Genomic DNA, 22,853 nt, shown 5'->3' on the forward strand with positions numbered 1-22,853 from the left:
AACTTCACGTGGCTGACTCAGATATGCAGAGAGAAACATCTGGGCATAAATTGCAACAGCAGACAGAGGTCATAGCGGCTCATACTGACATTTTCATTCCAAATTAAAATCCCAAGTTTATCATCATGCAGTTGCACAAGTGTATATATATATATATATATATATATATATATATATATATATATATATATATATATATATATATATATATATATATATATATATATATATATATATATATATATATATATATATTTTTTTTTTTTTTTTTTTTTTTTTTAAATGTTTTTTTTTTCTGTACGGGACAATGAACAACAACAAGGGTATGGAAGCTCAAAGTTGAATCTTTATTGTACCATGGTATTCATAACTTAATCTTTAAGATATTTACTAGTCAAAGCACAGAGGCAAACAGAATTTACAGCTGTACTAAATCACTTCTATACAAGAGCCTCATTTATAATTGCTTCAATTGGCAAGGTTCAGATGGCGCTTGTCATATCACCTATAAAACCTACTCAAATTCACATTCATTTATGCAGGAAGGAAAGAAATCATAAAGAGCTGCCGATGAGATGCGAAAGTCAAGTGATTCTAATAATCACCTTTTCTATCACTTTCAATCATGATTAAGTTGCACACAATAAAGCGCAACAACAAATTAACAGGTCGAATCTATCAATAGTCACAATAACCAGAAACGATCACTATTAATGAGTGAAACGTACAATTGTTCATTTACAGAGTTAAGGCAAAAATCATTTCTGTCAGTCTTACTCATCAGAGAGCCTTGCGAATACAAGGCTAAATTCATTCAGAGTTGATTTAATAACAACAATTACAATTACCTGAATCCTAATCAAAAACAGTAACACACCAGATGCAGAATGCTTTTGAAAACATTTATATGGAATGGAGGAAATGTTGGATGAAAAATATAATTTAATACACATTTAACTGGTCTCACTACAAATCTTTATTTCACGCTGGCAAAAGTTTGATCAAATTTGGAATAATAAGGTAAAGGGGGTGGCCTGAAATAAATAAACACATAATGGGAGTGAAGAATACAACACATATTAATTAATTGGGCCATTGAAATGTTGGTTGGATGTGGTTGGAATGTGCTGTATAAATAAACTTAGACTTGACCAGAGAAAAAAAATGAGTAGCCGAATCACAAGTCAAGGGCTCCAAAAAATAAGTATTCTCCAGACAAATTCAGTTTTTATAATACCTCGTGATCTCCACCTCCTAGAAAAGCCCTTAGCTGCTTTATGAATAAATACTGTACATGTCAGTATTAAGGGTACACAATACATTTTATCTATCATCTTGTTTTACTAGCAGGACTGATAACTGGGGGGAAAAAAAATCTCACATTTTGCTTTTCACGATCTGTAAAATGTTTTGTTAATATATATTCCTTTATCCCCTGACTTCAAGTCATGTGTTCGTGTTCGCAGAGCTCCGCTGTTGGATGTTGTAGCGTGTATCGGTCTATCTGATCCCAGACCAGCTGTGAAGATAAGATCCCCAGCCGGAGCCCCTAGTCCCCGACGCCTCCGGCTCGCCTGCACACCGCACAGCAGAGGTCATACATTAGAACCTTCGTATACGGTCTTATTACCGACAACTGTCTAGGAAGCAAAAAAAAAAAAAAAGTGTATTACTATACCTTGTGCAATGGCCGCCAGTTTGCTTTTCTCATCTGGGCTGAGCTGCAACATGGTGTGAATGACAGGAAGCAGTGCCTGGCGCTCGCTGCCGGACCGCAGGAAGATGAACTGCAGCAAAACGTTTTTGAGATATTCCAGGTTGGCCACGCTCTTCTCCCGTTCCTGGTTACGCTCCAACCGACGTACTTCGCTCTTCAACAGCTGCAAGACAAGAGATATTTTACATACATTCAACAAGTCTTCGACTACTAAGGCGCTCAAAGAAATCTTATCTGAAACGGGATGATACTTAAGAAATATATAGGTTATGGAACTATATATTTCCATGATTTACCTTTCATCTTGCTTTTATCATCTTCACATTTTTTTCTGATTGGCCGAGCTTAAATACATGGGTCGTGTAGTGGGGCATGTGGCATTCTTTTCAACTTTAAATGACCAAATATTATGGAGCAATTATTAAGCAAACTGATTAGTTAGGATTTAGTTGGATTAGGTTTTCGAGTGTAATTTTGGACCAACATAAAATGTGAGCTAACCTTTGCAGTGAATTTTATTATTAAATTGCAGAAAGTTGTGAAAAAAAGGCAAACAAGGAATAAGATAGAATTTAGGTAATCTATCAAGGATGTTATGTCGCATTACACAAATTTTATTAACACCAGTTCTTGTCAAACAGTGAAGGTTATGAAAAAATATTTTTTTTTTACATTACTTTTTCCTTTTGAGGGGGGGGCTTTGCACAATAGAATTGAGAAGCACTTATTTAGACAATCACACACACACACACAAAAGCATTTTAGTTTTGGACTACAAAACTAGCCGTAGTTTTGATCGATGACGTCACTGAAAATGGCTGCGCCCTTGGGTCGAAGAAGGCAAGTTGGCCGAAATAGATTTGGTAAACTTAATTGATTAGCTCTATTATTCAGACTGCTCTCCGTCGATGTTTTTATTTTGATCTCATACATACATTACGATACAAAATGAGTTTACTTCGAATTTGCGGCGCACTACGTCCGCTCCGGCCGATCTCTATCCGTCAAAAAGACGCATTACTGCGGTCAAAGTTTCCAGTAAACTGCGTGTCTATCCGGCTTGCCCATGAGTGTTTTGTCGGACTGGGAAGGCGTATTTTCGCGCACCGCGGCCTCTGCACGTCCACTCAGCCCCCCAGAGACGTCACCCTGTTTCGACACGACAGAACGGGCTTTTTCCGCCTTCTCGCTGTCTTTTGCGGGGGCCAGTTTGTCTTCTGGACGTACTTGTCACATTTTGCCTACACGGGCCTCAGAGACACCGGGCCAGCCCGGGAACAGGAGAAAAGAAAAGCTCCCGGCACCACCGCTTTGGCCGGGATGTGGAGTTTTGACATGAACCTGGGTTCCAGCACCTGGAGGTACAGCTTCACGCTGGGATGTTTTGCAATCGGAGCGTCCATACTTGGACTGGGGATTCTGTTTTGTCGGCGCTCCGTCAGTCAGGTGGTCTTACTCCAGGGTGGAAAAATGGTTTCGTTAACCACGCAGTCACCTCTGGGAATGGGCCGGGGCTGGAGAATAACGGTGCCGTTGACCCAAGTTGCCTGTCATGCCCACAGGCATGAGTCCCCATCATTCATCCCGCTCAAAATCAAGGGACACAAGTTCTACTTTCTGCTGGACAAAGAGGGCACTATAAACAATGCTAAACTTTTTGATGTAACCGTTGGGGCATACCGTTCTCTATGAACTGAAAAATCCGACTATTTGTGTGATACGTACAAATCAACACAATTCACTGTATTGCTTCAAGTGGTGGATGGGGATGTTTTACTCAACCACAGCTAAGATGTTTAGCCAAGAGGAAGCCTTCCAATGTGATGTATAAATAAAAAGCTCTCCGACTTTGACAGATTCACCAGTAAGACAAATCACCAGTAAAATTGAGTCTGAAACCTACCGTTGTTCCAGAAATACATTTGTTTTTTTTTTTTTTTTTTTTTACTAAAACCTCTCAAAAAAGGTGGAAATGTGCATTTTTAAACAAGGTGCGGGCTCACTTACATTGATCTGCTCCATGAGAACAGCATTGGTAGCCTCAGTTTCATGCAGAAGGCTGTTCATGTGCTCCAAACTGCGCGTGGCTGTGGTCAGCTTGTGACTCAGCTCCTCTTTGGTGGGCTCCAGAGTCCACACAAAGGGCTCTGAAACCACACCCAAGATTCATTAGCAACAAATTAAGCCAAAAGGTCCTTTCAGTCACCAGAAAACATTGCGGTCACAGAGCATATATGTGAGCTGTAACTTTGACTTCCAGCTCAGCTAATTATAGATTTTAATTTTTCTGTTGGAAGTTTCTGCAGCTAAATGGTACTGCAAAAGTGAATAGTACATTTAAGGAGTCAATGTTCTGACTGCAAATCTTGGTTCAAAGGCACCTTGTTTGGGATCCGGTGACATGAGAAGGTGCTCCAGAGGAAGTAGTGATGAAGGGGAGTTGCTTTCACTCTCTGTAGTCTCCATGCCCTCACACTCCTCCCTGGCCATGGACTGGAGGTCACCGGGAGCAACAGGTCCCAGCCCAGCCTGATTGTGCTCTGTAGTTCTGCGCTGAGTTTCGAGGATTTTCCGGCTGGACTGAACCAACACGGAGCCTGGGGATCAACCACGGAACACGTTTTCAATATACTGTATGCAAATCTGAAATATTCAGCTGTTACGTTGTCACCCCGGATGTCAATGGTTTTGTTTTATAAATCCAGACCCCCTCGATTTTGTTCAGTGTATTTTCTATTTTGTTGTTTTGTTGAATTACAACATAAGGGGGCAGCAGACACAAATTCAGCCGGTCCAATTTAATGGGAAAAAGGAGGGGGCATCAGAGTTGGTGGACACAGAGACTATTGTGATGAATGAACCTGGATGAAAAGCCTAGTCAACGAATCAAAACCATTACCTCTCCACCTCCACTTTAGTCTCTTCCACTGAAAGGTGTTTAGAACAGTATTTCCTACATAAGATCAGCACTCATGGGAGGATCCAACGCAGTGCTGTAATAATACTTCTAAAAATAAAATCAAAAACCAATCACCTTTAAAACACATTTTTATGGGTACCTAACGTTGTGGCTGGTGAACTAGATTAAAAAACGAATGATGACAGTATTTAAAAAAATGTAAGAAATTGAACTTGGATATGTACTGTACATATTCATGGATGAATTATGATATCCGTACGCTGCCAACCAGTAAAAACCTTTAATCACCCAGATGCCCTAATATTCAAACACGGTGGCAGGCTGGAACATGACTTTGGTAAGGACTAACATTGGGCCCATCTTCACAGCCTGGCACGCATGTGCGAGCCACTAATGATGCGTCAGTCCAGATGCCACGGTGAGCCGCTCGCCACACTGAGAGGCGGGATCCGAGCACAGCAGTCGCCAACACCTTTCCTGCGCCTGTGTGTGTGTGTGTTTGCCGTTTGACTCCACGCGGCAGCTGTGTGGGAAGTGACGAATGAGCTTCCAACCGATAAACACACCGACGAGCTGCCGTTCTTACTTCTCTCTTGCATCATTTCGCTCGCGGAATTAACAAGATCGAAAACTTCAAACCCTTGATGATTTCTTTGGGACCGAGTGTTGTCTTTTACAGCAGATGGTTCTGTTTTGGCTGTGCTGTTGTTTCGGCTGTTTTTTTTTTTTTTTTTTTTAGCAACACTTCGTACATTTTCTGTATCGCGTTGATGTTATTTTTCCTGAGTCTTCTAAGCTTCAGGGAATGTGGAAGATTTTAACATGGTTTCTTTGTAGATATCGGCAAATCTAACGTAACACTTTTTAAGGTCGTGACAGGAACAGTGCACATTTGTTTTTAGATTAAAAGCAAGCTAATTGGAACATGAAGCAACTTATTGCTATATTGTTCCTTAGAAACCCATTTGCAAAACATTGGAAGCCTTTATTTTGTTAAATTTCATACGGATACACATTTACAGTATAGTAGTGATACTGTTTTCTAGCAGAAGCAGAAGTAAAACAGATATTAATAGATGAGCTATACTCAGAAGTTTTTGAATAAAACACACCTAAATATACAGTTACAAAGGTAGTTCTGAAGTTTAAGAACTTAAACACAGATTGAAGTGAATTTGAAGTGAAAGTTTGAGCACCATTGAGTTTAAATTTATCTTATGGTTATGGATTTCTATAAGTCTGATTCAGCATAAGGAACTGTTAACGACAGATTTTTTTTGGGGGGGGCTAAAACAAACGTCCTTTTTTCATGTTTTGAAAAAGGATGGCAAAGCACTCTGTTTTAAGTCTTTTTTTCTTTTCCATCCAAAACACTTTTTGGCTGGCTAGAGGGTACACTTGGCTGAATAATCTTTATATATCCTATACCCGCTCACTGAAATGGAAAGAAGACTAGCGAATAAAGAAGATAATAGATTTCTCCGGCGTACTCACTGTTCTGACTCTGCAGGTTGAAGAGCTGCTCCTCAACACGAGTCAGCTGACCCTGCAACGTCTCAACTGTGGCACGGTGGTCATCCTGCAGCTTCCTCAGCTGCTCCCTGTGGATCTGTCGCTGGGTCTCAATCTGGGAAGATGAGTCAGCTTGAGTCTGAGCCAACTCTGAGCGCAGATCCATGTTCTCAGACTGCACCGACAACAGTCTGGAGGAGGACAGGGAGCGGGAATATGAAAGTAGGCTTTAGTATTCAGAGTGACAGTATTATTCAGTATCTCGACGTGGAAAGGGCAATTAAGAAACAGTGCATCTATACTTATCTAGGTGGTAAACATGGTTGTCTTATGGATGACATTTTATATGAGATTGTGGTAACTGACCATGGTCCACTGAAAAGAGCTCACCTCTCTCTGAGGTCCGCCTCCTTACTAACGTTTTCCTGCAGGATTTTGTTGTGCCGCTCTAACAGAGTGTCATGTTCAGTCTGGAGCTGCTGAAGCTCTGCCGTGCTGCTTTCGAGACTCTGCTGGCTCTCCCCCAGTCTGGACCTCAGCTGGTCCACCTGAGTCAACAACTGCTCTCTGGCATACACATGACGCATTCATGACAGTCATCAAACTTGTATTTGGAGCACCCTTTGGACAAAGTCACATCTCATGGAAGGACGTTCTTATAATCGATCCTGTGTTTGACCCTTTTTCCACAATTCTTACCTTTCTAGTCTGTTAGCCTCGCTCTCCCCCTGCCCATTGAGCTTGCTCTTTTGCTGCTTCAGCACATTGTGTACCCGAACCTTATAACTCTCAAACTCCTCAGAGGTTGTCACAAGTTCAGCCTAGAGACAACACGCAGTACATAATGAACAAATATGTAGTAAATAAGCCAATTGATTACTTTAACAAGAACATTTCTGTTATGTGAATTTGTCTGTGTGTTGGGGGTGGGGCACCAAACAGCTCTAGCTACTGGTCAGAGTGTTTAAATGGCTTTTGGTTTAATAACTAAACATTAAAAAGCTCATTCAAGTCATAAAAATCTCGAGTTTGTAAACCAAACCAACTGAGAAAAGGCGTCAACACTTTTCTTCTTGTTTGTCAGTACAAAGGTAGCGAACTAGACTGAATTACACCTTCCCCTCAAGCAATTTGAGCATCCCATATTGTAGCATAGCAGGGGAAAACAAGTGATTTGATCTTTAAAAATAAAGAATGGGGCTTTACAGAAATTGTGTGGAAAGCTAAGGTGTCAAATAGTGTGGGTGAAAGTGTACCTTAGCAATGTCTCTCTCTTGCTGCAGGCTGTTAATTTTTTGTTGTAGAGAACTGCTGGTCCTTTGCTGTTGCTCCAATGCAGACCTGAGCTGGTCCTGCAGACGATGGCGCTCAGCGGTCAAGTCGCACACCTCGATCTCACATGGAAACAAACAAAAAAAACACGTAATGTGTTGTGTTTGAAGCAAAACTACCAAATGGTGATGTGATGGATGCCTTACTTTGGTGCTTTCGAGCTGTTGCTGGTAAGCCTCCAGCTCTCCTTTTAATGAGGCCTGCAACAACGCTAGGGCATTTTCCTGTTTGTGTGAAAATGTCAATTCGTAATTACATGTGCTCACTCATCATTTCCAATAACAAGGCCTCTGAAAAACTACACATGGCTATAGTGTCACTATGAGTGTAAAACTGGCAGAAAAAAACAGACCTGCTTCTTGGCATCGGAAAACTCTTTTTTAGATTTCACTAGCAACTGTTTGATCTTGGAGTTCTTCTCTTCCCCTTCGTCCAACTGGGATTTCAAAGTTTCTGGGCACACAAATGATCAGATCCAGCCACAAGTTAAAGATGGAAGCCAGTCCCACACCAAGGAGAAAATGCGGTTATTTCAGAGGCTGTTGGCAATGACAGCACCACTTGTGCATTTCAGGAACAAAGACTCCGCGCTTCACTTTTTCCATTGGAACATACAAAATTTGAAATACATAATCATTGTTAAACAAAATATAATATATAATGCATTTACTGCACTGCAATGGTAAGGCTTTGCACATAAAATATTTTTTGTTGTGAAAGATCACATTATGTAACATGGCATTTCAATACATAGACTTTCTCCTGCAAGTCAAATTGCAGGAGAAAGTCGATGTATTGAAATGCCGATTCGAAATTCAATCGAATCGCAGAAAGAAAAAATCTGCTAATGGTTAGTCACTCGAAGAAGCTAGTTCCGATGAAACGTAAATCATCAACAACAACAACAAAAAAAAAACGTACCGATTTCTTGTTTGAACATTTTCTCCTTCTCGGTCAGTTTGGTTATTTGAGCCTTTAACTCCTCGGAAGACTCATCTTTTTCTGAGAGTTTGGCATTGAGTTCTTTGACCAGGCGTTCATAGTCGGCCATCTCCATGTCTAACAGAGAGTTCTGCTGCGCTTCCTAGACAAAGAATAAAACAAGAGATGGGGGCAATTATAACAGATTTTTTTTCTTTTGTAGTGCTTTTATTACACTGATTTTGTGGTGCAGTCAGTTTCGAGATCAAAAACCAACAGCATTAACAATGTAGACAGGACACACTGAAACGGCAGACCTCTCGGCAGACCTTGTGTAAACCTGTTCGGTCAACATTCCAGCTAATGGAAAAGCTGCAGCACTTTTCTTTGCCGTGGGCTAACATTTGCTCTCTCTGGAAAGCTCATGCCGTAGCCGCAGGCCGGCCATCACCGGTCACAGCACTTGACTGGAGGACTCCTCTGAGACAGAAGAATCTAAAGAGCTGTGTTTCTGAGTGTATTGTTGTACCTTGCGTAGCTGCTCCAGCTCCTGGGCAGTTTGCTGCAAGTGCTGCTGCTGCTTGCTGAGCTGAGTTTGAAGCTCCTCCACATTCTTTGTGGCCTTTGACAGCTCCTGGATCATACACATGATGGAGTTATTTTTTTTTTTTTTTTAAATTAACTTTATATTTTAAGGGTACAATCCTATTCTGTATGAGGCTGCATACAGTGTAAAAAAAACACAGGCCTAAAGAAAAATTAGAGCAATCCCCAACTTCATGGCGGTCTGGGAGAGAGCCCTTTCACAAATAGTGAAAATCAGGAGTAACTGATGCCAACCAAAATGCTTGTAATTGCCTTTGGATGCCACGAGATGGCGGCAAAGTATGAAAAACCTCAACTCACTTTAACATATTGCTGTAATACCAAAATACTAAACGGCCAAGCGGGTGTTCTTAGCCAAAGACTTTGTAACGGAAGGATATTTAGCTACGATGTTTGACAAAATGGTCTGTTGAAGAGACGTTACTTTTCATGAAAAAGACAATGAAAAGATAAAGGGTGCATACAACATTTTCATTATTCAAGTTTCAAAAAGCACATTGTGTCATCCTCATTCATTGCATAAAAAGAAATGAAGTCAACAATGGATAAAATGTACTGATCAATTCTTGAATGTTTGGCCAATCATGTGTTATTCAAAATGGGGTATCAACTCAAAAATTCTGATAACAATATGTTCTGAGAGCACTCGCTATTCTAAACACAAAATGAATTTAAGATGCAAAATTCACTCATTTTTATCCTTCTCAGGGGTTGGCTTTTTTTTGTCACTTGGGGTCATCTAAAAATGACATCACAGGTCTCAACCAAACACAGCTCACCTGTTTTCCTGAGTTAGGTCACGTGACATTCACAAGATGAGCTGTGATTGGTCATTAGCTTAGCTAATGACGCCCTCTACTTAGCTGAGCAAGTGTGATGTCATTTTCGGACAATCGCTAGCCATAAAAATTGCTGCTGCCAGAGATGGATAAAAACAGGTGTAGTTTGCAGCCTAATTAAAATTCCACAAATACAAAATTAACCAGAATACCATCTTTAGACTAGTGGAGCTGCAATTTTCAAATGATTGTAAAGAAATGTTGCATTCCCTTTTAATTGATTTTACTTTGTACCTTGACAAAATTATATTGGAAGTGGTGAGTGTTTTGCAGAGAAACACTTTTTCTAGTCATAATTTTTACCTTGATCTTTTGCTCTTTCATTGCCTTCTCTGCCACAAGATCTCTCTCGAGACTGTCTGACTGCTTCTGCAGCTCTTGGATCTGACTTTCAATCTGCTTCAATGTGTTCCTGGAAGTCTCCAAAGCAGTCAGAAGGTCCTCCTTCTCGCTGCTGATCAAATTGACCTGTAAATCAAAACAATTTTCAATCAGAATGGGTGTGCCAATACATTGGTTCCTTATTTTTTTTTACTATTCTTGCAAACATTAAGCTTTTGAACTCATGGTGATGACAACTTCTGTCAAGCATTCCCGTTTCTTTTCTTTAATATTTCTTCTGTAAAATTTCTTCTGAATTGCATCGAGACGACAAAAGCTCTGAAAACCTCAACAACAACAAATGAAGTGTTTCAGCTGGAAAATGCTAATGAGCGTATATACTCTACATTTACACAACAACATTTGAAAATCGCTCATGCAAATCAGACAGCAGAAGACTCTGCGGGCTCCGACTACAAGGAACACTGAACCAGTAACCGCTGTCTCCTCATCATCTGTCAGCCAAACACAGACACTATGCTTGGTAAACAGAGACATCCAGATGTACTCTAAATTCCCTGATCGGCTTCCAGTCAGCCTTCTCCCCCGGAGACCAATGAGCGCACGAAAAAGAAACCACCTCCTTCCTTAGAAAAAGGCGCTACATTGCTGGGCGGCAGATGGAAGCTTTACTGTGCTCCATTTACCTGCCTGTGCTTCTTACTGGAAAGAGACAGTTATGAGTTTGGGCAAGAGGAGCATTCAGTCTATATAAACCAAATTCCTCCCGGGCTCACCCACTCAAACCTGATGGGCCATTTGTGAGTGCTGCACTGCCAAGCATAACTGGGCAAAGTGTTGCCGGCTGTAAATAGGATGGAAAGTGACATACGTGAACAGTATTGGAGGAGTGTACAGCCTTGGAGTTACTAGCCAGCGTGAGCCGCTTGTATTTGTCCACGCTAATATTTATGTTGGTGACTAAACTTGCACGTATTTCTCAGAGTACAAGTAGAGTTTTTTTTTCTCTCATTTTCAACACCCATATTAGGGGGGTAGACTTATAACTACATAACTCAAGACAGACCAATTTTTTTCCACATTATCTGTGTTTTGAATAACATTAATGCAAATGTGAAAAAAATATCATGTCATTTATAAGACTTAAAATGATTTCATATACCTCTAAATTGATATAGTATGCATCCGTTTTAGAGTGTTTGCACAGAACATCGCAAAATGCGCTTTCGTCAAGCCTCGCCTAATTGCCTCTTTGTTGTCAACAACGAGGCTGTGTGAATAATTTTTTCGGCGGACTGACATGTTATGAAAAGGATAAGACAGCTTGACATGTCATCTTCAGGCCTTGGACGTGTGCTTGAAACAACAGCAAAGGGCAATCTTCCATGCTCAGATCGCACAACAGTCGTCACTTGGGTTAAAAAATATCCCAAGTAAGATGATCAGCAAATAATCTCTGAATACCTACATTTCAAACAATTTGGATGATGAGGATGTTTGAACAATTGATGAGGATATAGGAGAGGAGGCCCGGGAGTTAAATGGGAGGAGTTTTTTGGCTTGTCAGATAGTGATGATGGCTTTTAGGGCTTTTCGATAAATTAACTCTTTCAGTGCCAAGCGTTATTGGAAAAGTAAACCTCAAGAGGCCCAGTATTTTTAGCATTTTCACTCACCTTTCAAGGCCAACAGAATATTATGTGCTATGTCTATGTAAATATGGGTGTTATCATATGAAAGATCAACTTCAATTTCTTACTTTGTATTGCATGTTGATAATAGCTGGGGTATACGTGTGGAAACACTGCTATCCAATGGTCACAGTTATCACTACAGTGCTCAATTGGCTTATATTAGGTAAGAATTAGTCAAGTGACTGCCGCATTTGACCAGAATTTTATTATTTATTGTTGTTAATACTATTTTAAAAGAAAATAATTCTCGTTCATGGCACTGAACGAGTTAATATCCAGCTGTGTCTAAAAAAGGGAAGCATTGAAAGTTCAACAGCAAACTAAAGTGCAACACTAGTTTCAGCATTTGCGTCTAGGCCCACGCGCACATTGCCTCGCACTTGTTTCGTTTCTGTCCCACCTCCTCCCTCTCGTAACTGCAGCATTACGTTACTTGATATACAACGTAGAAATGCCTCTAAATGTTGCTTATTTTCATCACTATAACAACACACACCATGTGTTTTAATTGGACAGCCATGATCTGTGTAACCATTAAAATCAGGTGTACACATACTTGCGTTTTTTGTAAAATTCACCCAAATTGAAGTAAAAATGGAGGGAGGGGGTGTTGACTTTTAAGAAAGTACGACTTGTGCTCAAAGAAATACCGTGATTCTATTACCTGTGTGATCGCACTATTGAGGTGTTTGTTCAGGTCAGCGATCTGCTTCGCAGCTGCCGCCACCTTCTCTTTCTCTTTATCCAGTTCCTCCGTCTGCTTGTCGTAATCGATCTGCAGGTTCTACGCACACACACACACATGGAGGACCCAAAAGCTCGAAGGTAAACTATGTGCATCTCAGAAATGACTTGCATTTGCGTTTGAGTCGGGGACATGGCCGGTTTATAAATGTGACAGAGATTTTAATCATACTGAAGAAAGATGGCTGGTTACGCAAAGCAATGGGATTATTAAATTTGTTTCTGAAGGAAAATGCTTATCTTGCCAGATCTAAAATTAATGGACGAAATTACTTTACTGAGGCGTTTAATATTTCCCAAAAATTATCAACAATTGTTTTTTTTTTTCCCCAAACAAAGAAATTCAACAGTTTTTTCCAATCAATGCTTTTTTTATCCTTTTCTTTTAGCTTTTCATGGCATGTGAGAATATCACAGTGCATTGAAATTTCATTTTGTTCACATATTGCTGGCATCTGTTCAAAACTTCTTAAATCACATTTTTACTAACCATATTATTCATTCCACACATGTGGGTGTTATTTTTAATGGTTTTGTTTGTTCATTTTTATTCATCCTATATTCACATGCCATTGTATAGTCATAGTTGCATAGACTGTTTAAACGAAACAAAATAATTTCACAAAACAGAAAACTTTTCGAACAATTAAAAGTGTTGAAAATGGCTTGCTGTTTTGCAGAATATGAATCTCAGGATGCCCTTGCAATTTGGTTTAGCTCCGTACCTTGTAGCCCTCAGCACCATGGATAATGTCCTTCATCGAAATATTCATTTTCTCTCGCTCTGCTTTTAGAGATGCTATTTCCTCCTTGAGATTTACAATCTGTAAAACAAAATAGTACAAATCCATTATTTTTTTTTAGAAAATATTTTGAGCTAAAAGTTATGAACAACACTTCAAGAAACCTGGGAGTTTACTTTTGAATTAAGTTTTATGAAAAAATAAAGGATTCATTGTACCTCTTTTTTAGTGGTGTCGAGCTCCTTCTTCGTTTTGACAGCCACTGCCTTGATTTTGTTTATCCTATCTTCCTTCTCTTTGTTGTTTTTTTCCAATTCAACTGGAAGAAAAATTCACAAATTTTCATAATGCAACAAAACCTGAAGAAAAAGACCAATTCATGTCAACAGTATTCCACTCTGTGTTCAATATCTCACTTGTGAAAATACCTGTTTTTACTCTCCATTTTTTTACTTTTTTGGACCAAGTCAAACTTCCATTTTGAACCATTCAGATTTTCATTATTGATGCCAGAAAACAAAAAGATTAAGTTTTGATTTGTTTTTCTCCTGTAACTTTTTTTTTGACTAACTCGTAAAATGACAACACGTTCTGCGGTAATTTCCACATTTTTACATCTCATTCATGCCGATACAACAATCAACCTCTCAGTTTATTCCTACCAATGCCAAGAATTCCTCCTGAACTATGTAACAGAATAATAGAACATGAAATATGAAACAAAAGATATGATTTTGAATGACCATACCTATTTTCTGTGTAAAATCTGTGGATATATTCTCTGCAGGGGAAGACTCGGCGGCCGAATCCTGACACAAATACAGAGTACACAGAAAAAAAAAAGAAGTTAATACAGTGCAAAATTAAACATTTATCAAGATGTATTGAAATTCAAAACTTGCAGACCTGCAGAGTAGCCATTTCAGCCTTTAATTGTGATATTTGTTCGTCCTTGTCAACCAGCTGCTGTTTGAATTCTGTACGTTCTTTCTCCGCGACATCAATGTCAACCTGCACTTTTCCTTCCTTCTCTTGAGACATCAGGTGAATTTGAGCTTGTAACGTCTGATTCTCAGCACACATCTTCTCATTGACGGACTTCATATCATGCAGATCCTTCAGCAGGCCTTCGTTATCCCTCAGCGTCTCCTCCAGGTTGGCTTTTAAATTGTCCCTCTCCAGCTGTAGAGCCTGGAGCTCCGTTGGCATCGCCTCAGAGCTTCTTTCTCCTTGAGCCTCTTCAAGACTGCTCCTCAATCGGGTTCTCTCTTTTTCCAGCTCTTCTATGCGTACTTGCAACTCCGCCATTTCAGATTTTGTGTTTTGCAGCGCTTCACACTGAGCCTCGAGTTCTCTCTCAGAATTGTGAGCCAGGGCTGCTTCTTGTGTCAGGGAATTCACCTTAGCTTCAAGGTCACTTTTTTGGGACGACTGCTGCTCCAGTTGAGCCTCTACAGCGGCCAACTTGGAGACCAAAAGTTCTTGCTCCTTCTGGGTTTGGGAAAGTGTTGTTAAAGCCCTTTCCAGTTGTTCATGGAGAGAAGCATTTTCTGAGGAAATATCTTTAATAGTCAGCCCCAAAGAGGATACAGCTTCTTGCATTTTGCTCACTTCATCTTTCAGGCTTGCCTCCATCTTGTCCTTCTCCTCCTTTAAAAGCTGCATTTCATTCTCTTTCTCAGCTTGAAACATTTTCAACTCCCTTTCCGTCTCTTCTTTCAGTAGTTGTGCTGCCTGCTTCTCCTCCAGTAGGCTCTCAATGTCTTTGGCGTTTTGATTTTGAAGTTCCTGTACATTCTCCTCTTGACGATGAAGCAAGGATAGCGCTCTGTCTCGCTCTTCAGTCAGTGTATTAACCATCTCATTTAGGTCTTCAGTCATATTTTCTTTCATTTGCAGTTGAGAGAGGATCTCTTCATTCTGCATGGTTAGCTTTTCCACAGATTGATTGAGCTCCTGTGCTAAGGCTGTTTGTTTCTCTGCTGAGGTCTGGAGTTTCTCCTCGTCAGCATAGAGACTCTCAAGTTTAAGCTTTAGGTCTTCCACAGTCTCCAGTAGACTATTTCTCTCTTCTGTAATCTCTCTGACTTTTGCTGACAGGTCTTCTTTCTCTTGGGTGAGTTGTTCTGTCATGGATTGAAGGTTCTTTACAGTGTTTGCGCCTTGTTCCTTCATTGCTTTGTACTGGAGAATAAAATCGTTGGTCTTTTGACCTAGTTCTGTTTCCAGGTTGTGCAGTATGCCCTTAATGTGGTAGAAGTCAGCCAGAGCAGAGTCCCTCTCTCGGGTCAAGGCCTCACACTCGGACCTGAGCTTCTGCTCGTTTTGTTCCAATGACTTTTGGTCTTGGGCTGGCTCCTTGGAGTCACGTGACACGTTGCTCTCAGATTCAACATTCACATCGTTTAATGTTGTTATTGTTGGGTCACCTTCTCGATTCATCTGCAGCTCATTAATTTTGAAGTCCATCTCCTCTCTCTCCAACTGGAACTCATCCTTAACTCTCTCCAGCTCGGCCTCCAGCTCGTTCTTCACATTACTGAGCAGGGTGAGTTCATCTTGCAACATTGTGTTCTGAGCTTGAAGGTCTTCCAGAGCCGCTTTCAGTTTTCCATCTTGTGTCGCCTGGCCATCAACGTTGCTGGAGTCGGCCTGACTGCATGCGGACAGCGCCAGCATCTTGGCGATCCCCGAACTGCGACCAGGTTCTTCGTCTTCCTCTTGGACATCCTGGAGGTAGCTATCTGGATAAATAAACATTATGTTAGTTGTAAATATTAAGATGATAAGTTTATTTACGTCGGGAGATTCAGGATGAGCAGCAATTTTCCAGCTTCCTACATAATATCAGAGGTAGGGACGTCCCAACTTTGATCATGTGATCAGAAAACGACCATGGTCACATCATTTTCAGCTGAGCGGAATTGGGTGTAAAACTTTTTTTTTCACCTTTTTTATTTTCAAATGCAGTAAAACATCAAAATAATCTGTAGGTAAACAAACATTGTCAAAAGGAAAAAATGGATCTACATTTAACAAAACTAATTGCAAAAAATAATTAATTAAAAAAATAATAATGAAGTAAAAGTATTTACTGAATTTAAACTCTTGCTCCATTAAAAATACAAAAGGTACATACAAAAGGTCTCATGTTGGGAAAGTTTAGTTCAAAAAATAATTTAAACAATTTGGATGCTTTTTTGCCCCTCCTCATTACAGTACATTGTTTTGAGTATTGAATAGAAATACTTTATTGGCATCCTCAAAATCAGGTGATGGACTCAGACTACGGTGCAAAAAATAGAAAAAGCAGGGTATCCCTCATCAGAGGCATTTATCTTAAATCCTGACTTAACGTAATAGTAAGAATAATTACTAGTGCGGTCAAACTGATTTTTTTTTTTTTTTAACACTAATCAAGCACACAATTTTCACAATCAGAATGAATAGCATTTTTATTTTTCTACATTTTTTTTAATGAAGCTTGCAACCAATATAGATTTATAAACACAATTTACCGGTACATTAAATTTAGATTCACAGACTACAGTATTTTAAAGGGGAAGTAATTTTTCTTTTTAATCTATTTCAACATTACTAGTCTAAATATGATATTCTGATTAATAATGTATTTGAGGAATATATATATATTTTTTTTTAATCCATCTCAGAGGCAGCCATTATGCTACTTACTCTTGAATGAAAATGTTCAGGTAATGACTAATAATGACTCATCTTGTGAACGTCACGTGACCAATTTGAGAAAGCAGGTAAATTTTTTTTAATGGTTTACAAAATTAGAATTAACTTCTAAAGTTAACATTTTTATTACTACTAGCAATACATGTGCATAAAAAAACACTCAAATCGCTCTGCGAACAAGACATTCATTTGAAACTGAAATATGTTGTACCTTTGAGGGCCAGCTGCTCAGTCAGTTCTTCCTGGAGCAACAGAAGACGCTCCCTCTCAATCTCACAGTCCTCCTCCAAAGCCCGCAGCTCCTCCTCATGCTGCAGACTCCTCTGAGTCAACTCCTCTTTCAGGTTCTCTATCTCCTGCTGGGCTTCAGTCAGTTCTTTCTGGTGACTCTCTTGCAGCTCAGCGATCTCATCGGAGTTTCTTTCTTGTATTGCTTTCAGTTCAGCTTGGAGAGTTTTAAGATGAACTTCCAGGGAGCATTTCTCCTCTGCGGGGCGACATACCTCACTGGCTTCCTCGATCGAATTCTGTTTCTCTCTTTCACGGTCTAACTCCCTGTCACTGTCTTCTCGCTCCTTCAGTATTTTCTGAAAATATGCAACTTCGTCTTTGTGTTTGCTGGTAGATTCCTCAATGCTGGTCTTTAGGAGGTCAATGGTCCTTTTGTGGTCTTCTATGACACGTTCAAGTTCTGTGACATCATCCTGCAAAGAACAAGTGACTCTAAGATTCAGTTCGACTCATCACTAATCTTTTGACATTAGAACTACAGTAAATGCATCAAGGGCAATAAGTACAGCAAGAGTATATGTTCCTAAAAATGCAATTTTAATCATTTGTCATTTCAGCTGACCTTGGCAAGCTGCTTGGTGTGCTCCAATTCTTTGCGAAACAACGCAAGGCTTTGTTGAGTTTCTGCCTTCTCTAGTAACAATGTATCCATGCGCTCAGTCAGCTCCTGTCACACATTGTTCATGTACAGTACAAGATTGATTAAACTTTACAACCTAAGCATCTTCAGCGGTGAATGTCTATTGTTCATTGTATAGCTAAATTATTTTTTATTTTTTTTATGCACATTGAATACCTTTAAGAACACAGTTTTCTCCTGGCCATTGCCTGGAAATTGTATCACACATGCTCAAGGCTCAGGAAATGACCAATGGCAGCTCACCCATTTTCTGGGTTTGGTCATGCAAGGTTCATTACCTGATCCCTCAGCATTCCCCAAGAAAATGACGGCAAGGAAAGTAATTTTCAAATCATTTTTAAAGTTATTATTAATTGTAGATGAAAATAATTACATCAGTACCTTTTTTTGTTAAAAATTGCTAAATGAGTGAAGTACAGTATCATTTTAAATGTATAGTATTGGTTGGTTTAAAATATTACATTATGATTTGAAAAACAAACCTGTATCAATGTGGAGTCCTCTGAATTGTTAATGTTTTTGGAATGTTCTTTGAAGGCTTCAACTTCTTTCTCTAAATCTGAAAATGTATATCAGGTCAAATGCTGCGAGAAGCTCATTAACTCTAGCATAAAAATGAGCATGTGATCACCTGCACATCTGCTCTTCATCTTTTGAAAAGCAGCCATCTGCTTTTTGGTAAATTTAATAAGATCTTCTTTGGACAACGTGTCCAACTAAGTGTTTGGCAAGAAGAAACAAAGAAGAACAATAATCAACATCAGTTTATCATTGTCTACACACATTTTAAGACAAATGCCTCAACTCTTTATACATTACGGTACCTTTGACTTGGATGCACCAACTGGCGGGGAAGCCGCAGCTTCTGCGACTGTGCCACCAGTGTCCTGTAAAAAAGGAATGTCACAATGAAGAAAATAAGTTACAAATACAACTATAAAAACTGACAAATGTATGCTTATTTACTTAATTGGTTTGGTTTTTAATCGTGTTAGATGTTTCATAAAACCTCTAATCTAATCACTATGGAGATTCCTAATGCAAGTATTATGTTCACTTATGTTTCTAAATGTATTTTCAGTTCCACTTTAGTTGGGGGTAGAAATGGATAAACTACATTAACATTTATTTCAAGTGACCTAATGGACAAATTGTATTGGAGAGAATTTAAAGCAACAATATATTATCCTTTTTAATTTATGATAATAAGAAAACGAATGCCCTTGAGCTACACTTTTTTTTCGTCAGATTTAAGGTTTGAGGCTATTTAAAATCAGAAAAGCCCACTTATTATGTTACCATTTTCTGAAGGATTAATTTATGACATTTTATAACCCTTGTCGTACCTTGTTGAGAGTACTGGGACCGTTTCTTGTAAAACGAAATAAAATTAAAAATAAATACCTGACTCTGAAACAACATCACTTTTGACAATTGCATTGACAATTTTAACGAACAGTTAATACACTCAGCTTCCAAACATGCCTAAAATTTAATCATACAAAAGGCTGCTTCCTGGCGAGCTTATTCCGCTTCACGTGTATTGCAGCATTCGCTCAGATAAGAGTAAAATATATACGATCGAATGTCTTGTTTATTGTTAAGTCATGTGTCGTTGCTCTAAAAGCCGTTAACGCCAGGTCATTGACTTACCTCCATTTCGATCTCTAAACAGTTTAATATCCTCGAAATCCCCTCGCAGCCACGACACGATAACTGCAAAGCTGACAGGACACGGCAAATGAATAATATTCAATAATATTCAACTCCTTTCTTATTTAATACGAGTTAAATGACACTATTTTGGTTTAGAGTAGCGCTCCATGGTTAGTGGATTACTTCCGCAATCGTCAAATGAGTGACGTCAGCACATCCTTCGCCACACCCCTTCAGAAAACGGAGGAAGTGCTTGTTTCAGCGACTGTTCATTTAGTGTCACTTATAATTACATATTTCATACTCAAGCAGATAGAATTTCGCAATATTGTTTGCTTTTTTTATTTTGTTTGGGAAATTTTATATTCGCAGACATTTTTTAATATTTTTCACTCCATGTTTTGAAGTATTCAAAACTGATATTGATCTTTATTTTGAGTCTCTTAAGTCTGTAAACAATACAGTATTTAAGGAAAACTAATTCTGGACAGTAATTCTAATTTGTTGAAACGAAATCTGTCATTTGAAAATATGCATTGCATGGATGTTCTTTTACATTAACAAATAAATTGTAATGTGAAATGTAAAGAGATTATGTGTTCATAAAATTGGGAGCAGTTGCTCAAAAAAATACACAGTATAAATTAAAAAGGTTTTTGATTTAAAATATTATCAGTTTATAAAACGTATTCTATACTTATTATTTTCGTAAACTAACATCGATGAATGTATATTGCTATTTTTTTTTCTTGCTCTGCAATGCTCCAGCTCCCATGGCCATGTCCTTACACATCATCTGTTGCCGTGCTTATTATTTAGCTTGAAAATTGAAGGAGAGTTAATGTGCCCTGATGCTACAAACCTGTGTCGCTGTGTCTCAGTATTCCCATCACGTATCAGCCAATTTCATCTACTGAATATGGAGACTGTTTTGACATGAATGATAGAAGAATTGACGGAGGGAGCTTTGCAAAATGCCTCTCTTCCTGACAAGTATTGGATGCAGTGTGCAGAGGGGCAGGCGCTTTGCTGACTCCCTGTCTCCTCTGGAAGAGACCATCTCTGTATCTACCCCCCCCTCAGGGTCAGACCCATCAATCACAACCCGCTGTTTCCTCCCTGGGCATCGAGCAGTATTTTGCTGTCGTGTTTCTTCCCCCACTCCAAAGTTGTCAGTCATGGATGGCTTTGTGGTCATATCTGACGCTGACAATGAATGGCCTGGTTAACTTTGAGGTGAAGGAATAGCTATTTTCTTATTTTCTACTTTTCTTCAGTCAGACACTGAAGTGGTGTAGAACTGCTCCACATCATACGAAAATGTGGTTGAACCCCCCCCCCAAAAAAAAACAAACAAACAAACAAACACAAAACTGAAATCATGTAAAGAGTGAATTTGTCTTCCCCTCTTGACCTCCTTTAGGCCCACTTCTAATTTTGCCCATCCACTTTACTCCACTCCATAGCAATCAGTGAAAGGTGACTTTGGGGTCGGCGGGGGCATGTTATTGTTTGCTTATGTCACTGACCCTCTCAAGTTTGATTGAAGCCCTTCAGAAGGACTCAAGGCCAACTAAGATGGGATCATTAATGTCCTCAGTAAACAGCAACAAACATCAAAAAACATTTTTAATAGCTAGTGCTCATAGTGAGGGATCATGGCAATATTATGCTCAGTATTTGCATATATTTCAATGATTTCACATCTTCTCTCACTGCCGCCTGCATTTGTTTTCTTCCTGACATTTTTTTTTCTCCTGTAGACTGGCAGCACCATTAATGGAGCTGACATTTTAACATATAGCTTTGACATTTAACTGTGCTATTGTGGAACGGAACCCTTGATTGTTCTTTTCAGTCAGGACCTTGAGAGTGTGTGTTTGCTAAATAAAGATCAACGATTAAACTCCCAAAAGATGAACGATATGTCACTACATCCTAGGCTGTTAATTATGTTGGTCTGTTACAAAATAGGCTGTTGGTTGATAAAGCTTCAAAAGTGTTGCCTTCTACGGCTTGTGTGTTACGTTAGAAGAAGTAACCAAAATAACACAGGTGGGTTAATGTTTTAAACCTTTACAATTAAAAGGCCTTTTTTGAAATATGGTCAGTTTTTATCCAGATCTTCAGATCTACACATGATTATTGATTAAGCTCATGAAAATATGATGACTAATTTTGCAAAAACAGTACAAGGAAATGCCGAATGTTATATCAGGGAAGCAGAATCTATCAAAGAGCTTTGTTGCTTTCAATCATTTTGTCAACTCAACACAACTCACCACCTGAGTTTAAAAAAAAAAGAAGCTCTTTCACTGTCTGGTTACTCACATTGAAAACAATGAAATATGGACTTTAAATAATAAAATTATCAACAGAATGAATAAATGAGTATAAAAAAAACCTTGAATTAAACATACAGCTGATAGTGGAGTATTTGTGTATTTCAATGGTTTTCCGGTATAGTCTATTATTGATGATGCCAGCATGTGAGCTGGGCATCTGATCCAGCCACTCCAAAGAGCTGACATTTAGGTCCATGGTCATGGACTACAGAGGAGATGTTTAAAAAAAAATGTCTACTACACACCAGACTAAGGAAATCACTTTTCAATTGTTGCTTCTCTACTACTATGTTACAATTTCCAACCTTCCATTTTGTTAAAGGTGACCAACCTACGAGAGGAATATATTGAAACAAGGAAGGATTGCATGGGCAGCAGTTCTCTCTTCCCTGCCTGTAGGCTGCCAGTTGTGTTGATTATAAATAGTTTGGTGGCTCAGCAGGAGAGCAACTCTTCATCAAGACCAACCAGCGCAACCTGCATCCGTCTTGAGGCAAACAATTCAGTCTTGATTACCCGTGTTCTCTTTGTGCTCATCACAGTCAGTCCCCTTGTGCATACATGTTTGCACAACATTTTGCACATCCTGTATAAATGTTTGATGAACTGTTTTATACCGTATGTTTCCTGTACAAATGTTATGTTGGCACATAAGGCATATTCCTGGAGGTATGCACGAACGTGGAGTCAGGACATGATGCCGGACTGCTACACTTTCTTGAATGTTGATCAAATGATTGAAGGCAAGGCAGCTTGGGTATTTCATTCACAGTGTAGCTCAATAAGAATTTAAGACAGGGTGTAGTGTTTGTAGGCTAGCTCCAGCCCTCATTGACATTTGATCCGGCC

The 22,853-nt window shown here is 39.3% G+C and overlaps 2 protein-coding genes and 1 long non-coding RNA gene across 3 annotated transcripts; 2 read left to right on the forward strand and 1 right to left on the reverse strand.

The window, feature by feature from the left end:
* Positions 1 to 324: 324 nt before the first annotated feature.
* On the reverse strand, positions 325 to 19,827 carry gcc2 (GRIP and coiled-coil domain containing 2). Its single transcript, XM_088415352.1, has 24 exons — positions 19,657 to 19,827; positions 18,828 to 18,890; positions 18,635 to 18,719; positions 18,486 to 18,562; positions 17,926 to 18,030; positions 17,284 to 17,776; positions 14,277 to 16,114; positions 14,119 to 14,179; positions 13,589 to 13,689; positions 13,353 to 13,451; positions 12,548 to 12,667; positions 10,151 to 10,315; positions 8,932 to 9,036; positions 8,403 to 8,565; positions 7,834 to 7,934; positions 7,628 to 7,705; positions 7,406 to 7,543; positions 6,849 to 6,970; positions 6,540 to 6,716; positions 6,132 to 6,340; positions 4,099 to 4,314; positions 3,725 to 3,864; positions 1,679 to 1,880; positions 325 to 1,574 (listed from the first exon to the last, which is right to left on the reverse strand). Exons 1-24 carry the CDS (start codon positions 19,660 to 19,662, stop codon positions 1,501 to 1,503), a joined length of 4,938 nt encoding a protein of 1,645 aa, XP_088271478.1. The 5' UTR covers positions 19,663 to 19,827; the 3' UTR covers positions 325 to 1,500.
* LOC148423913 (uncharacterized) lies at positions 2,519 to 4,432 on the forward strand. The gene is made up of 2 exons (XR_015865654.1): positions 2,519 to 2,580; positions 4,095 to 4,432. It is a non-coding gene; the product is annotated as an uncharacterized LOC148423913 (long non-coding RNA).
* tmem223 (transmembrane protein 223) lies at positions 2,521 to 4,088 on the forward strand. Its single transcript, XM_088415353.1, has one exon. It carries the CDS (start codon positions 2,666 to 2,668, stop codon positions 3,407 to 3,409), a length of 744 nt encoding a protein of 247 aa, XP_088271479.1. The 5' UTR covers positions 2,521 to 2,665; the 3' UTR covers positions 3,410 to 4,088.
* Positions 19,828 to 22,853: the final 3,026 nt, after the last annotated feature.

The sequence above is a fragment of the Hippichthys cyanospilos genome, chromosome 5, assembly GCF_059441005.1.
Source record: "Hippichthys cyanospilos isolate Australia breed blue-spotted pipefish chromosome 5, RoL_Hcya_1.0, whole genome shotgun sequence".
NCBI lineage: Eukaryota > Metazoa > Chordata > Actinopteri > Syngnathiformes > Syngnathidae > Hippichthys > Hippichthys cyanospilos.